The following is a 17,348-nucleotide window of genomic DNA, read 5'->3' on the forward strand; positions in this document are numbered from 1 at the left end:
CTGAAATCTGAGAATTAAAATCTTGAAGTTGGTGAATAATATTTTTCTTTCAGAATTAGCATCTAGCCCTTAGATACTCTGCTATTTAGCGATCATGTAAACATCAGTGAAATATTTGGCAGGACCAGAGGATAATTTTTATTTTTCTTTCTTTCTTTCTTTCTTTCTTTCTTTCTTTCTTTCTTTCTTTCTTTCTTTCTTTCTTTCTTCCTTTCTTTCTTTCTTTCTTTCTTTTGTGTATGTGTGTGTGTGTGTGTTGCTTTGGTATCTCTCATGCCTCTGAGTCACACAAAAATACCTGAAGCTTAAATAGTGCCTAGTGTATGTAGGAGACTGTTTATTTCAGTATAAATGTTCATTTTCAAGGCCATACTATTAATTTGAGGAAGACATTTCTGCTCTTTCTAGCTACTTGGCTCTACAGCATTTGATCTAACCAAGGGCCTTGTGCATTCTAGGCAAGTAGTCTAGCTCTGAGTTATGTCTCCCTGATTGCTCTTGAGTGTACGCAATCTTTGATACTTTCTGTTAATGTAATTGACAAATAAACCCAATGATGGTCAAAATTAAGTACCCTACTAGCTTGTTGTGATGGGATTTTAGATTAGATTTCATTTTTGATTCAAAGAAAAATCATGTGGTAATCTTTACAAGCACATACACATAAGGATCCACTATGTGTGAGGACCTCATCTGCAATTGCTTAGAGACTTCAGTGAGGGTGTATGCATTATGGAAAGGTGGTAATCTACAGAAACAAATGAAAATGATTGAGAGAAGCATCTGTCTCAGTTGCAGTGATAACATATATGAATTATTCTTTACTCTTAGATGTGGCTTCTGATTTGGAGAATACCACTAATGTCTTCTGAAACTGCATTGATTAAAAATGTTTATGCAATAAACAAAATAAGAAGTGCACAAACACACAGATAGAAGGTACAGAGTCAGTACTGACATAAAGAAGGCAAAAATATTTCTGAAATCCTATCCCATGTCCAACTTTTGTAATCAGTTATTGTTAGTTTGCCTTAAAGTTTCAGCTTCTTATGCAGAATCACTATCTCAAGGATCCATTTAATGCCCCAAATTTATATGAGGTCCATGAGTGGGTTGTTCTTCAAGATATAGATAAGCTTACTGAAGAAAGAGGTTGTAGAAGAGAAAGTGCAGGCGGGGGGAACCTCTGGTTAATTGCTCTCCTCAACCTCCCCCTTCTTCCTAGAAGAGATACTACCAGTGTTTCTAAAAACCCATTAAGGAGAACAACGTAAGACATTCTTACAAGATTAGGAGAAAAAAATAGAGATTTGATAGGGCAACTAACCACTTTAAAGGAGGCAGAGATGGGCATAGTGGATTGTGCTGTACTCCTTTACTGCTTAGGAAGATGGCTTGAGCCAGGAGTTTGAGTGCAGCACTGATGACATGGTGAGAAGCCTCATCTTAAAATAAAAAAGAGAAACAGATTTATAAATATCCTCAAGTTATTTGTTACAAAATTCAGTTTCCGGTTCTAAAAATAATAGCTATCCACTTAATACATGTGTCCAGTTTCCCTGGAGAAATAGATGAACAGAGGATATTCACAGAGGCTGTGTTCCAAAGTGTCCAAACTTAATCCTGGTCAAATGCTGCATAGTCAAGTAGCCAGAAAGAGTAGAAATGTCTTCCTCAAATTAATGGTATGGACTTGAAAATGAACATTTATACTAAAATAAACAGTCTCCTACATTCACTAGGCACTATTTAAGCTTCATGTATTTTTGTGTGACTCAAGAGTGCATAAGAGATACCAAAACAAATTACTGAAGTTCACTCACATACCATCTTTGTGACTTGCAACTTCATGTGTATTTAGAGAAATTAACTAAAGTGTTATCACTTTCACTGGAGTGGGGTGAGTTTGACAAGAGGAATTCATACCAGCTTTACTTTCACTGTGGATAATACTCTCCAGGGTAGCCACAAATACATCCACTTCTCTAACACTTCTGACATTGCAAACAAGGAGAAAAATCTAATGGAGTTCTGCTTCATAAATCCTAATCAGGTCAATCAATATTAGCCAGTTGTACCTTCTAAATACCAAACATTGTAATATATTCTATGTGGGGGCTGAGCAGAAAAAGAGAAGTACTGAGGTCACATATGAAAACATTAAGCAAAGTCAATATTATAGTAAGAACAGACTTAAACTTTAAGAGTCCAAGGTAGCAGGATTAATTATTTTAAATAATGGGACACTAAAATTATAGCAAGAATTGGCAAACAAAACAAAACAAAACAAAAATATGAAAATAACCTCATGAAGTAATAAATACATTTAATACATTTTCATGACCTATAAGGAAAAATTATTGAATTAATTTTTAGAAAAATTCTCACTGTTGTGAGTATTTTCTCAAAATCATGTTTATATCATGTCCCAAAAATAAATAATAGAAATGGTATATTTAATATCTTGCACCTGGTTGAACAATTTTAGAAAATGAAGCTTAAGTACTTTCTTTTTTCCAAGTGTAGGGTCATATTTATAATATTAAAGATGAATATAAAAGTGCAATTTTACTTTTTATGCAGAATTCTGCAAAGACTTTTAAAATAAGCTTAACTACAGTACCTGTAGGAAAGTGCATGAATCTCCTGATCCATCATGTAAACCTTAAATAAGCAATAGACTCATGAGATCTCTAAATCCACAAGTGCAAACTGTCTATTCATGTTGCCAATAAGCCAGATGGCATTCTAACTTTTTTAAAAAGGAGGCTTTTTCAATATCCATGTAACACCTGCCTGCCCCAATTATTATACATTCAAAACAGAGACTAAGGGAGCTATTTAACATCATGTACATTATATAAGTTTATGAATAAACCAAGGATATATATTCATAATAGTGAAATAGTCTTTCATTCACTATATTATTTATAATATGCTAATATTAAATACCATGTAATAAATATTATTGATCCACAAATTGAGAAGCACATCATTTATTAGGTTCATTTCTTTAAGGGAATCAAAGACAATCCTGTCATACCTACTTGTGGCTGCCTAAATATGCAGTAAATATTTAGCCTAGTGTATTACAAAACTCTTTAATCCATCAATTACTCCTTTATTTTTGTAAATTTTTTATGTGTTTGAATTTCCTTAAGGATTTTCAAGGGGCATCAGCTTCTTGTTCATAGAGATGCTAAAAAACAATGAATGGTATGACAAATATTTTCAATCCGTAGGCATATGAAACATTTATGAAATACCAAAAAAACCTGTTTAAAAGTGAAATGCTGTGGGTTTGCAGAGTCTTGTCCGTAAGTGTGAAGTTACATGGTCTTTAATCTTAAAATGTGAGTAGATTAATCTAAATAAAAATTCAGAAAACAAAGGAAACAGATGTGGGAGACCTGTGTTTCCCATATAATTCTTTTTTTTTAATACGTATATTTTTAGATTTGTAGATTCTATGTTTCAGTGGAACTGGTTTGAAGACTCATTCTGCCTGGTTCTTTTGCTTCATTTAAGTTAAGAGGATTTGAACTAACAACTCATTCTGACTAAGTTAATAAGGCAGGAGATGGAGGATCTCTTCCCACTTGGATAAGAGACAATGATTTTTGCATAAGTGCTCAGGTTACTTTTGCATTTTGATATATTTAACCATCCCAGCTTTAAAAATAAGTTGTCATTCTTGACTCCTCATTTTACTCCCACATTCAATCTATAGCAAAATTATTTTGCCTCCCATTATCACTCTCAATTTTACTCAGTCTTCTCCCTTTTTACCATCTCTGCTGAATTCACATCACCCTCGTCTTGGTCAGTGTTTGGTACTTTATCTCTTTACCCAGATAAATTTGCTCCCAAAGGTCATTTTTATGAAATACACATTTGATAACTGAATTTCCTTAATTACACACATTTTAAAGGACCCTCTCTCACTGTTTACAGAATTAAGTCCATAAGTCCCCAAAGTACCTTTTACAAATATTATTAGGGTCTGGTTTCTTTTTCTCAATAAACCTATTTTGTCACAACATATTACATTTTATTACATTTTTGTTTACATGACAATGATATCTTCGTAATGACCAAGGATTTCCTTGCTTCATTGTTTACAGTTTGGCTTTGATATCAAATGTATCCCTAAAATGATCTCAGGCTTTTAGACAGAAGTCAAAGAACACCTCTAGTTGAAGCCTTAAAAAGTTCCACAAAATAGAGTAGGTTACTTTCTACTTGATTCTTTTGCTGACGTTTTATGCATTTCCAGGTTGCTGTTTGTACACACTATTACATTTGCTTATAGGTTTTCTTAAGAGAGTGTAAAGTTATTAATTTAAGAAATTTTTCTAACTTATTTCTGTGTCTTTCATACAAGTTGTGTTGAAAACACTTTTAAATATTTGTTGAATAAAATGCCAATGCAAATAAATTTTATAAAGTTATCTATGTAGAATGAATAGGCAATATATGAAGCAATATAAACTTGTGCACTCTACACACACACACACACACACACATACACACACACATGTAAAATCTTCCCTAGGTATACACAGGGGATTTATTCTATGACACTCCTGTCTTTTAGACCACAATCTGCAAATACTCAAGTCCCTTCCTTAAAATAGCATAATATTTGCATAAAGCTACACATATGCTCCTGCATGCTTTAATTTTCTCTACATTACTTTTTATAACCAATATAAGGTAAATGCAATTTAAATAATTGTTAAACTGTACACTTTGGGAATAAGGGCAAGAAAACCATCTATATATGTACAGTAGATGCATTTATTTCTGAAAACATTTTTTTCTGAAGTTGGATAAAACCATATGTAATTGGGAGTTCATAACCAACTTGAATCTAATGTATGAAATATGATATGTCAAGAGCTTTATAATGTTTTGAACAACCAATAAAAAAAAATTTAAAAAAAATAAAAAAAAACCAAAAAAAAAAACCCATATGTATGGAATCCATAGATAAGAAAAGCCAACTTTGTATATATGTAAACAAATTAAATTCCTTTACATTGCTAAAGAAGTGGGAATATTTATGATATTTTTATTTATCTTACTTTGTTTTTTGACTTTTTCTCCATTTATATATGTGTACAACATATAACACAAATACTCATACCGACATTTCTGTATAAACTACTTATAAAATAAATCCTTTATCTTCAAAAATCTATTTATCAGATTTACAGTTCTGCCAGACTTAAAATATTTGGAAAAATCTGGGAATTTTTTTTTTTTTTATGGATAAAGAACAATCAAAGCTATGCTTTTAAAATTGAAAGGCAAGAAGAGTTTTCAGCTATATAAATTGCTCTACAAAAAGTATGGCTAAAGAACTAAAGTATGCTGTAAATGTACTGATGCCCTGACCTCAGGAGATACAGTAATCCCACTGACAATAAGAAGCATGAGCAATTTTTTTTTCCTTCCTTACTGACCACTGTCTCTGATGAAAAAGTACTACCAAACTAGACTGCAGAATGTGGCATTAAAGTTTAATTCCATCCAATCAGGTAGACAGAGATCATATTCTGACACTAGTTTTTATTGTGGAATAGTTGGAACTTTCTGAAAACTCTTAAATCACTGAAGCAAACTTAAAATTTTATAAGTGTCAAAAGGAAACATTAGCAGTTTTACTTTTTCTTCAGGAATTCAAACATCTATGTACCTACATAAATACAGGATATTTGGACAGTTTAATCTTCAGATTTTTTCTTTCATAGCAAGCTTTTTAAATTATAAATTTAAACTTCTCCCCTTATTTAACCTTCAGATTCCTGGACAATCATTTGCACTAGCAAGTATTATGCATTTAGACAAACCTATAAATTTGAAACTTTAATTTTTTTTTGATTTATATTTTTCACTTAATAAAAATAAATAAGAATAAGCAATAATATAAATGGGACTCTTTTTCTTTTCAATGTGAATATGATTTGTCACAAAATGTGGCTAAATGTGAAATGAAGCTGAAAACATGGATTATAATTTTGGAAAAAATAAAGAAAAGCATCTGAATTTTGAATATTTAATTTTTACAAGTGCAAATGTCAGATTAATCTAGGATTGTAAATACACATATAGATCTTGAACTATTCAACAATGTTTAAAATAACCACTCCCCTTTTACAATTTGCATAAACTATATTACTGAAATAATGAGATATTGACCACATTTTTAAAAAGATCTATCTCAATTTTTGCAACTTTAAATTCTAGAAAATGCATCCTTATGTTAATAAAGTTATTCACTTCCAAGAAATATCAGAATTTGAAAAAAATTATGATTTGGGGACCAATCATTAGTTAAAGGAATTGCTTGTTAGATTTCCTTAAAATTTAATTCTGCACATTTTCATACAATATTTTTTTCATACAGGACAAACATTAAACATTCCAAATAATTGTATGCTGTTGAAGAAAAAGAAGTGCTAGTCCAGTTTATTCTGTCTGCATATAAATGAAATTCAAAGGAAAAGTTACAACATTCTATGAGTAATTACTAAATTATATTTACTGAAAAAACGTATTTTCATAAATTCATTCAAAACATATCCCACACAGATCAGTTATAATTGTTTTTCACATATTTAAGTTTATTAATTTGTATGTATCAAATTTCTGAAATAAAAAAAGAAGCTTCTAATAGTGGCATATTCTGGGTTACAATTGATTCTATAAATCTCTACCTTCATTGATTAATTGATTAATCTATGAAATTTAGACATAGTCTAATTTTCTGCTCAATTCAATTCTTTGTTTACATATTTGAAGTTTTTTTTTTGTTTAAAATGGTAAGACATATAGATGTATCAGAAATATATCAGTGATTGAAAAGAGTACTACAAAGGATAAACACAATGCAGTATGCTTATTATTTTTTAAATACTTATAATACAGATTAGAAAGTGGAACTGTATGACATTAATTCTTTGTATTTATATTTTGAAAAGCAAACTGCAGTGCGAATTCTCAATATAGGTAATATATTTTTATTCTTTTGTCTGTAGAATGACAAAGAAAAGTAGAAATCACAATAGTACTAGCAGAGGAGAGAGTGTAAGGAGTCAACTTCAATGTCAGTTCAAAAAGTATTCAAAAACTGGATGCTCATCATCTCTAGCAATCAAAGAAATGCAAATCAAAACTAAGATATAATCTCACTCCAGGCAGAATGGCAGCTTTTGTGAAGACAAACAACAATAAGTGTTGGCGAGGATGTGGGGAAAAAGGTACACTCATACATTGCTGGTGAGACTGCAAATTGGTGTAACCAATATGGAAAGCAGTATTGAGATTCCTTGTAAATCTGGGAATGGAACCACCACTTGACCCAGCTATCCCTCTCCTCAGACTATACCCAAAGGACAAAAACAGCATACTACAGGGACACAGCCATATCAATGTTTATAGCAGCACAATTCTCAATAGCTAAATTGTGGAGCCAACCTAGACACCCTTCTGTGGATGAATGGATAAAAAAAAATGTGTCATATATGCACAATGGAATTTTACTCAGCATTAAAAGAGAATAATATCATGGCATTTGCAGGTCAATGGATGGCATTGGAGAAGATAATGCTAAGTGAAGTTAGCCAATCCCCCCAAAACAAATGCAGAATGTTTTCTCTGATATAAGGAGGTTGACTCATAGTGGGGTAGGGAGGGGGAGCATGGGAGGATTAGATGAATTCTAGATAGGGAAGAGGGGTGGGAGGGAAAGGAAGGGGCAGAGGATTAGCAAGAATGGTGGAATGTGATGGACATCATTTTTCAAAGTACAGGTATGAAGACTCGAATTGGGTGTCAACATACTTTATATACAAACATAGATATGAAAAATTGTGGTATATATGTGTAATAAGAATTGTAATACATTTCACTGTTGTTGTGTTAAAAAATTAGATCAATAAAAAAACTGGAAATATGCAAATAGTAATGTAATGGCAATTAAATGTTTTATTATGATGTTTATATGACAAATCATATTTTAGCATGATTAATTTATTAAAATACCTAGAATATTTTCAATGAAATATGAAAAACATAGTGCTTCACATTATTTTGAGAACTAAAACATGAAAATATATAGTTGAAAAAACACTCAAAGAAAATTGGAAATTCTAGCAATTGTCTTAAAAGATTATTTTAAAAAGTTGAGTGGCTAATTATAAAGGTTATAAAATTTAGGAGATCATAAGCCATCTTCATATTTGTAAAATGAAATTGAAAATAAATGATATGGTAGTATAATCCTATATTTGTCTATTGCAAAGGTTTATTGATTAATTTGATAATTAAAATAAACATTTGAAAATTATATAACTCTTAATCATGCTACTTTACATATAGAAATCAAAATAATTTCATGTTTTAAATTTTAATCTTATCCTCCTGTACTGTTAATAATGTGCTAAAATACCAAAGACGATATCTCTATTACTAGTCCTATTAAGGGAAGTGGGTATTGCTTATTAACCTGTCACTTATAATATTTATTTATAAAGTCAAAGAAGACAATTTATTTTTTCTTAGAGTGAGAAAGCAAAAAAAAAAAAGTTGTAAATTTTGTGTAATATCTGAAAATATAAGATCTATATAATGTAAGTCACTGTGACTGTTAAGACACCAGAGTCTTATTACAAGTATGAAGATTGTTTAATTTGCACCTAAGGTAATGATTGTTGAGAATGGAGTATTTCAGAATCAGTACCCTTACCTTACAACAATCATCAGTTACTTAACTTCCCTGAGCCAACTTTCCTGATTTTTCTATCCAAGCATATAAGGAAAGAACATTTATTCTTTTTGTTGTTGTGCTAAGGACCTTTCCCAACGTGTTGCACATACATGCAAGTGCTATCTCGCTGAGCTAACATTCCCAGATTCATCTACCCTTCTTCAAGCATGCTACTGGGAGGTTCACTTAGGCTTACTTGTATCAAATATTTCATTTAGCAATATCTTATGGATACTGAGATACTCAACTTAAAAATTCATTCATTTTTACTGATTTCCTTGTATCATTTAAAAAGAATACATGATAGTGGCAGATATCAAACGTGTAATTTAAAAGTTCTTTTACATTCTGCATTGATAGTCTGAGCTAATTATCCTCAGTTTAGTACAGAAAGGATAATAAAACTTAAGTGAATGAGAAGGGCAACAAGATGAAATATTTCCAGAACACGGAGACAATGACCAAGGAGAATCACATATGAAAAGAAATAGAGTGAAGAGAAATTTGCAACTGGAGGGTGGGAAAGTTTTGGAAACCAAAAGGAACTCTGCAAAGACAAAGGCAGAAAGCACCATAGGCGGGAAATTGCCTGAAACAGGATTTCACACATTAAACACAAACAACTTGCTTTGTTTCACAGCGCTTTGTTTTATAAACTGCTATATACTTATAATCTACATAGTGCAACAGAAAAGAGTATAATATTTTTACTTATTTCTATAGTCCTCTGCTAAGTGAGTCTAATTTGGATTTTAGTGTAATTTCAACATAGTTTTTATGGTTTAATAAAACTTGCATGCATTAAAATGCTATTAAATTGTTACACATGGTTAATAATACTTATGGACTTCTGAAAGCAGCTATTATTAAACTGAACAAAGTCATTAATGTCTTTAAACTTTGCACTGGGATATAAAGTACAAGAATAGATGTTTAACAGCCTCTAGAAGAGAATAGTCCTGATGTCTGTTTGTGCTTCTCTTACAATGCATATATTTCTTTTTATTTTAAATCAAAAGTACTATAAGGGAAATAAATAAGCAAGGCACTGAATTCAAATACTAACTCTCCCAGTGACTCTGGCTTCTGTTTAGGTGTTTGACAGAGTACAACCTTCTTAGGTGTTTGGTTTCTCATCTATGCAATATCTAGGTTGCTAGGGGTAATCTCTATTTCATTCAGCTATAAAAGTCAGTAAATCAACAAGGAACATACATTTGGGTTACAAATAGGGATGAAATGATCAAATATTATGTTTTTAATTTTCTAAAAATTTTATGAACAAATATAAATTTTGTTCCATATATTATACTTGTTACATATTTCAGACCACACTGCATTTACTAATCAAATTGGGTAATTAACATTTTCATCTTCTCATCATTACTTTGTGTTCAGAAATCTAAGCTCCCTCCTTTTCATTATTTATAAAATCTGTAAGTTTTTAAAGACACTGTGGTGGAACCCATGACTTCCTACATGCTAGGCAAATGCTTTACTATGGATCTATACCCCTCAGCCCTTCAAGTATTTTAAACAAATAAAATCTATGAATGGTAAAGACTTCAAAAATCTCCCATCATCAATCAAGTTTATTTTTTTATATTTTAAACATGCATATTGTTAAATTGATATTTCTTCACTAGACCATTTAACCACATGAGTTTGCCTAAAGCATTACTAAAATTAAGTCAGTTTTAAAACGCCTTTTAATTTCTCCAGAAATCATCTGAAGTACAGTTGTAAACTTATTTGAAAGTTATGTGGTAATGTATACCTAACATTTTAGTAACTGTTTTTCATTTAAAGGTAATTGTAACTTGCTTTGCTGGAAACAGTTAATGTTTTTATTTCAGTATTTACATTTTCTACTCTAATAGGAAACTAACTATATGTTAGTGGTTCATTCATTTTACAGTCATCAATATTACATTCCATATATTCAGGCTTAGCCAGCTAATTCCTTTCCCTTCCTTTCCTTTTCACTTATAGAAACTACCATATTTTTCAGAATTTAACTACTGCTTCAGAAAGATTTTAAAAAAAGAAAGAAAGAAAACTGAACATATTATCATTATGTACCACTGTTACAGTCACACAATAATCAAAGAAAGATAATAAAATATTTTAATGAGAAAACTATAAATTATCAAACTATGAGTCTAATGTGCCTGTAACCTAGAAGATCAATTTTCATTGTAGAAGGAAGATGTTCCAGTGGACCGTACTGCTTAGCAATTTCAACCTAGATTTCAGTAGCCAAAATCCATGGAGTGAAAATAGGCTTTCACAGATGTGCCTCTGCACTGATGCATGCATCTGACCCATTACTTAATAGGTCAGGCTTATTATTTAAAAGTGTCTTGTACACACAGAGATAACTCAATGAAGAGTCTAACCAATGGAGTCAGAGCACAAGAGAGGTTTTATGAGATCAGGGTAACAGCAAAGAAGATTAATAAGGCAGGCATAAAAAATGGTAGTAACTGAGACTCAGTGTCAACTTACACAATTCTATAACAAAAAAAGATAAACCCACTGACAAGAACTTTTAAAAACAAACTGAACTCTTAAAAAAAAAAAAACTACTTTGTAAACAGAAGATAAGAATATGTCTTGTTAAGTTGTTACTCTAAAACGACCTTATTTAAAAGCTTATAAAGATTGAAAAGTAAAAGGATAACTATTCTTTAGGATAGGAAGTTCAGGGTATTGAATAAAAGTTTGAGAAATTAAGAATTTAGAAGGAATGAAAAATGTCATAAATATAGAACGAAAGTGAACTGCATGAAGTTTAAGTATGTGATACACAAGATGGAAGCAATGGTTGTCCCCAGAGTAGAATGTAGAATGAATGAATCAATTTTAAAATAACAAAGTAAAAGAATGGTTTTCAAAACTTTCCAGACTTAAAGAAATAAATAAAATAAATATATAATTTTCATATATTTTGATTAAACGCTTTAAATTTCAAAGATGAAACAACTGAAGGGATGTAAATTTTAAGTTCTCTATTTGGCAATCATTGGGATGAATATTTCCTATTTTTTTTATTAAAGAAATAAAAGTCATGTCAGCTTCCATGAAAAAAGTCAATCAAATGAATTAAAAATATACAACATTTATAAAAATAGACCCTGCTTTATTTTCTGCAACAATGGAGATTAAAACAAAATATACACAGCTACTGTATAAACTTCAAAGATCTAAGAAATGTGCACTTCACCACATTGTAATGAATACTCAAAGCCAGCAACACAGAAATACTTTAGATTGGCAATTTCCAATTTGCTAGGGAATTTTAGGGGATAGTGTATCCCAATCTTTTTTCTTTTTAAATGTGATTCATCATAAGATTTATGCTGGAAGAAAACTGGTCCTCCTAAAATCGTTGGTAAGAAACCAGTCCTATAGAATATTATTCTATATTATTATTCATTGAGGGCTTAAATATTTTAATATAATAGTTTGCATCAAAATAACTACCAGAATAAAAATCTGAAGTTTTGTTTGGATAATTATTTTTCCAGTAGAAGGTAAACAAACCTTAGCAAGTCTAAAAATAGGAATATCACATATAATTATGATCTGTACAAATTTTGAAGCAAAATTAGGATGAAAAGATAGTAACAAAATGTTTTCCCAGATTTTTAAGAATGAGATCTTTCTTTTTGATTCCATTTGTAGAATGCAAAATAGCACTCCAAATGCAAAGTGCATTTTCATTTTTTAAGTAAAGGAAAACTGATTATCTTATTATGACTTTAAATAAACATAGCTGAATAACCTTTAACACATCTAAACATTTAGTGATTTAACTTGTAAAATGCTCCTTCCCAGAACGTCTGAGTTTTTTCTGGAATAAAGTAAGGACGGTGTTTGCTTTGCACCCTGATGACTCTGCACAGTGAAGTATAAAAGTCCCTGTAGAAACTGCACCTCCCGGGCAGTGCCATTCACAGTCTTTCAGGGGCCTTCAGACACATTGAATCAACAGTGAAATTTTTGGAGACAGATGACTCTAATTTAAATGCAATTTGAATAACCTTGTAGTGTAATGAATGTCTATGCTTGTCCCTGGGAGATGTGCCAGGAAGAGAAGCAATCTGAATTCCACTGGATTTATGCTTCAAGAAAGGTCAGCCTAGCTAATCCATAGATAATATTTTCCCTAAAAGTAATATTTATAAAAATCTAGGAGCTTATTTTTATTTGAACAAATTAGATTTCCATGGATGAAACCTGATTTATAACATTGCATTCATTGGGATGAATATTTGTTTTGCTTTTATTTGCTTAATCCAGACACTTTCTAGGTTATAATCCTGAGGACCCTTGCAGTTGTCATTTTTATAAATATATTTCATACAATTTCCATTTGTACTAAAAATGTATTCTACTTTTTATCAAACTACCAAAGTACAATAAACAAACATATATGTTAAAAACAACAAGATACATGAGAGACAGTAGGATTATAAATATCACACACACATACATATACACATACACATAAGTGTGTACCCACGTGTGTGTGTACGTATGTGTGAATGTATACCGAATGAAGATGGCATGTTAGGCAATACATATTTAATAATATTTTTTAGGATAAACATGTTTTGCATATGCTATATGAAATGTTAGTAGTCTTGAGTTTATGCAAAATTTTTTACCTATGTGCTTTATGAGAGATTAAAAAAAAAGCTATAGCAGGGATTAAAATAAATAAATGGGCAAAATATACTCTAGAATTGAACAAAGAAAATATGGTAGTGGCACTATTTAATATAAGACAGAATACATTTTCTAAAGGATAAATAACTGATGCAATATAAAAATAACAGATATGCTTTACTAGTAAACTATTACTACTAAATTATACATGGTAAAACTGTCAACAATTTAAGATACTGTGACAGAAACACAGCTGTTCGCAGATTTTAACTTAATATCAGCCTATCACACATTAGATTGAAGTAGAAAAAATAGAGGTAAAAATGTATTTTTTTCCTAATACTTGGGTTCAATTCACTTATTATAATTGAACAGATAGCTAAATTCTTAAAACACCAATTACATACATTATATGATCATAAAGCTAAGAAAACTAAAATTCATCTCCAAAGAAGTTAAGAACTATTTCTTAAATAATAATTCATTCAAAAATGCAGTGATAGGGTCTGAGATGGTTGTTCAGCGGTAGAGTGCTTGCCTAGCATGTCGAGGTCCTGGGTTCGATCCTCAGCACCACATAAAAATAAAATATTGTGTCCAATTACAACTAAATAAATACATAAATAAATAAAATGCAGTGATACATGAATTTGCCTTTATAACTCAAAAATTTTAGTTATCTCCTTCTAGTCTTAGAAAATAGGTATTTTAGTAACAGAAAGAAATCTCTGGCTAAACATTATGGTATAAATGTCAAACATTTATAAATTAATAACCCATTTCCAGGAAAGAGAAGAGATATGAAACATTTATTATTAAAATGTGATTCAACAGGGAAATAAGAAATCTGGCATTGATATGAATAAATAGAATTTGGAAAATATATTAATGCCTTATGGTAAACATTGATTTTCAAACTTGTGATTATATATATTTAAGATGAAAACTTAATGTAAACTTAATATCCATGTTTCAAAGTACACTCTTAAACATATACATACTTAGTTAATTCTGAAAATTATAAAAGCTGACCTGCATTTAAAAGTGGGTCCAGGTTCATCAACACAAATTCCTCCATTCAGACAGAGGACCAAATTTAGATCAGGCTCAGGACAACTATGGATGATTTTTTCACAGTGTGTACCAGTGTATCCGTGTGGACAAATGCAAGTAAATCCATGAACCAACTTCTGACAGAAGCCCCCATTCATACAAGGAATTGATGTGCAGTCCTACATTAGGAAACAGAGAATAAAATGTGATTATTAATGGTAAGACTGCTTTATTAAAATTATGCTTATTTAAAACTATTTTAAGGAACCAATCTGCAAGCTTTTATGATATTTCTTTCTTCCAAGAAACAAAATATGTTTATAGTGATAAAGGATTTTTACTTTTGATTACCAGAAATTTTCTGTCAAATGTTCCATTGTTGACTTTTCAAAAAAAGAAACTATCTGGCCTTATTAAAATATGTACCCTACTAGACAACTCTTCCTCCTCCTAATGAAAATGATACAGCAAATTTCCTCTATAGATAATATAACCAGGGATCACTGCCCTTAGTATTCATGGTATGTCCCAGTTTGCCACAATCAGCCCCAATTTAACTCTACTCTCCAGGGACATGATTTAATAGGATATCCATTAACTCTCAAAGGAATTATGTAGGTTTGATTACGTCATTAAATCAGATATCTCACAATTGTCTTATGTCCCTCTAATAAATCTAAAACATTTATAATAGTAATTATAATTTTTTGTGTGTGTTGTGTGTGGTCCTGGGGATTGAACCCAGGGCCTTGTACACGTGCGGCAAGCACTCTACCAATTGAGCCATGTCCCCAGCCCCAGTTGTAATCTTTCGTTTTCCCACACATTAATCCAAACTTATGTCAAGTATTTCTAATACCTATAATCTTAGAAGCATAGAAATTCTGTGATAAAAAGAGATATCTGGGTAATAGTTTTTTTTTTTTGTTACATTTAGGTTTCAAAATATTTTTAAAGTTGTCTTATTTATACAACAATGTCATCCTATTTATTATAAGTATATTATTTGTTAGATGGTGATAAAGTTACCAACCTCACACAGGTTGCTGTGAGAGTTAAATAAAGAATGTAAAGAAAGCAAACTGATACTGTGACCAGCACATGATAGCTGTTCAGTACATGCCCTCCTTCACTTCTTCCATTTCCTTTCTGGGGCCAAACTTGTTAGTACCTATTGCAGTCACTTTGCCTTTGCCTTGGGTAGAAAATTTATTTCTCTGTATACTTATTTTCTATCATACCATACTATATGCTTTTTTATTTTTTAGGTTGTATATGTACTAACATTATAGAAAGCTTACATCGTAAACATGATATGACATCATTTTCTAATATAATGTCAACTTAAATGATTTGGATCTATATTTCTGAGAAACATTTTATGGTAAGTTATGACATCATTAATAAAACTGTTTAAAAAGAACCCTCAATGTGCTGTTGACACAATTTCTCAAAGAACATGCACAAACTTGAGTCATTTGTACACTAGGGTCTTAAGTTATTACATCCTCAGGGATAATTATATGTATATATAAACATGAAATACTTTCTTAGCTTTTTACCTTGAAAGGTTATAATTTTCTAAATCTGTCATCAATTGATACCTATGTTTGTAAATATTTAGTGATTTTTAATAGGTGTCAACAATAAAGATTACATTCATATTATGTACCCAATGGAAAATTAAAGATTTGTGAAAATTACCTGAAAGTTTAATTAGTGTCATTTTCAATAAGAAATGGATTGTGCTCTTGAGTATAAAACTCAAATAATGCCTGGGACCCAGATGGTTATCTTTCTCACTCACCTGAATGATAGAACTTAATATATATTGTCATAGATGCCATTCTGATATTTGTTCTACCTTTGCTGAAAATGTGAACTCTGTATGGATATCCAAGGGCACTTCACAGACTTTCTGAAGGTCCTACAGTAATTTTTACAGAATGTAAATGCAGAATTCCATAGGGAGTGGCATAGAAACAATGTTGTTTCCCTCTCTGTCCTGTGGCTGGATATATATAGAATGATTTATTAGAAAGCATTACATAAAGTAATTGAATTATATCTCCCATGGGAAGACAAGGGTAGTTTTCAGACTGCCAAGAGTTCTGTCTTTAGGGTTTACAAGAATCTTTTACTAAATTAATTAGAAAGCTTAATGGGAAATACAAAAGAAATTTCTTTTTAGAGAAAATCAAATTGTCATTTGAAGTTCTTAATCTTTCCTGGTTCAAAAATCAAGGAAGATGCTTTTCCTTTTGTTCATCATCATTCATATTACTTCGTTACACTCTATTTAATATAATAAAGTGCTTCCTAAGAAGGAGTTCACTAATGTAATTTCAGAAAATAAAAGAAATAAAAGCCTGGGGTTTTGAGAGAAAGAGGTGGAAAATGGGAGGAACATCACAAACCAGGGTGATCTGGACAATTAAGCTGCATTAACTTGTGCTCAAAAGTCATGCCAGGAAATGTACAGGAGTTTGAGAATACCAGAGTAATGACATCAGTCCTTCATGGTGGAATGCTTAGTCAAAGGAAACTGCCTGCTGGCCTATGAAAGGGGATGATATCTCACTGACTTCATAGCTATGGTCTTTCTGAGAGATGGAGTTTTAAGCAATTCTAAAGTTTGTCTTGTGACCTCTGTACTTCCCAGAAGAATAAAGTTATCTGAGATCATCTTTGTCATAATACTTTTCTCATTACTTCATAGGCTTTATTTTTTTGGCCCTGGTATATGTAAGAAGTAGAAATCTGTCTTCAGAAAAGATCTTGGAGAGAGACAAAATGTTAAAGAGAGACACACGGATCTGTTTTACCTGAAGCCTAGAAACAGTATATG

At 31.1% G+C, this 17,348-nt stretch overlaps 1 protein-coding gene across 1 annotated transcript in view; it reads right to left on the minus strand.

Moving 5' to 3' along the window:
- Positions 1 to 17,348, minus strand: part of Eys (eyes shut homolog) — a 1,592,434-nt gene that overhangs the window by 995,622 nt on the left and 579,464 nt on the right. The window contains 1 exon segment of the mRNA XM_046432606.1: positions 14,480 to 14,679. Within this exon segment, the coding sequence (XP_046288562.1) occupies positions 14,480 to 14,679 (200 nt within the window).

The sequence above is a fragment of the Marmota monax genome, unplaced genomic scaffold (assembly GCF_021218885.2).
Source record: "Marmota monax isolate L192 unplaced genomic scaffold, Marmota_monax_Labrador192_F-V1.1 WCK01_AAM20220418_F8-fsc00116, whole genome shotgun sequence".
Lineage (NCBI taxonomy): Eukaryota > Metazoa > Chordata > Mammalia > Rodentia > Sciuridae > Marmota > Marmota monax.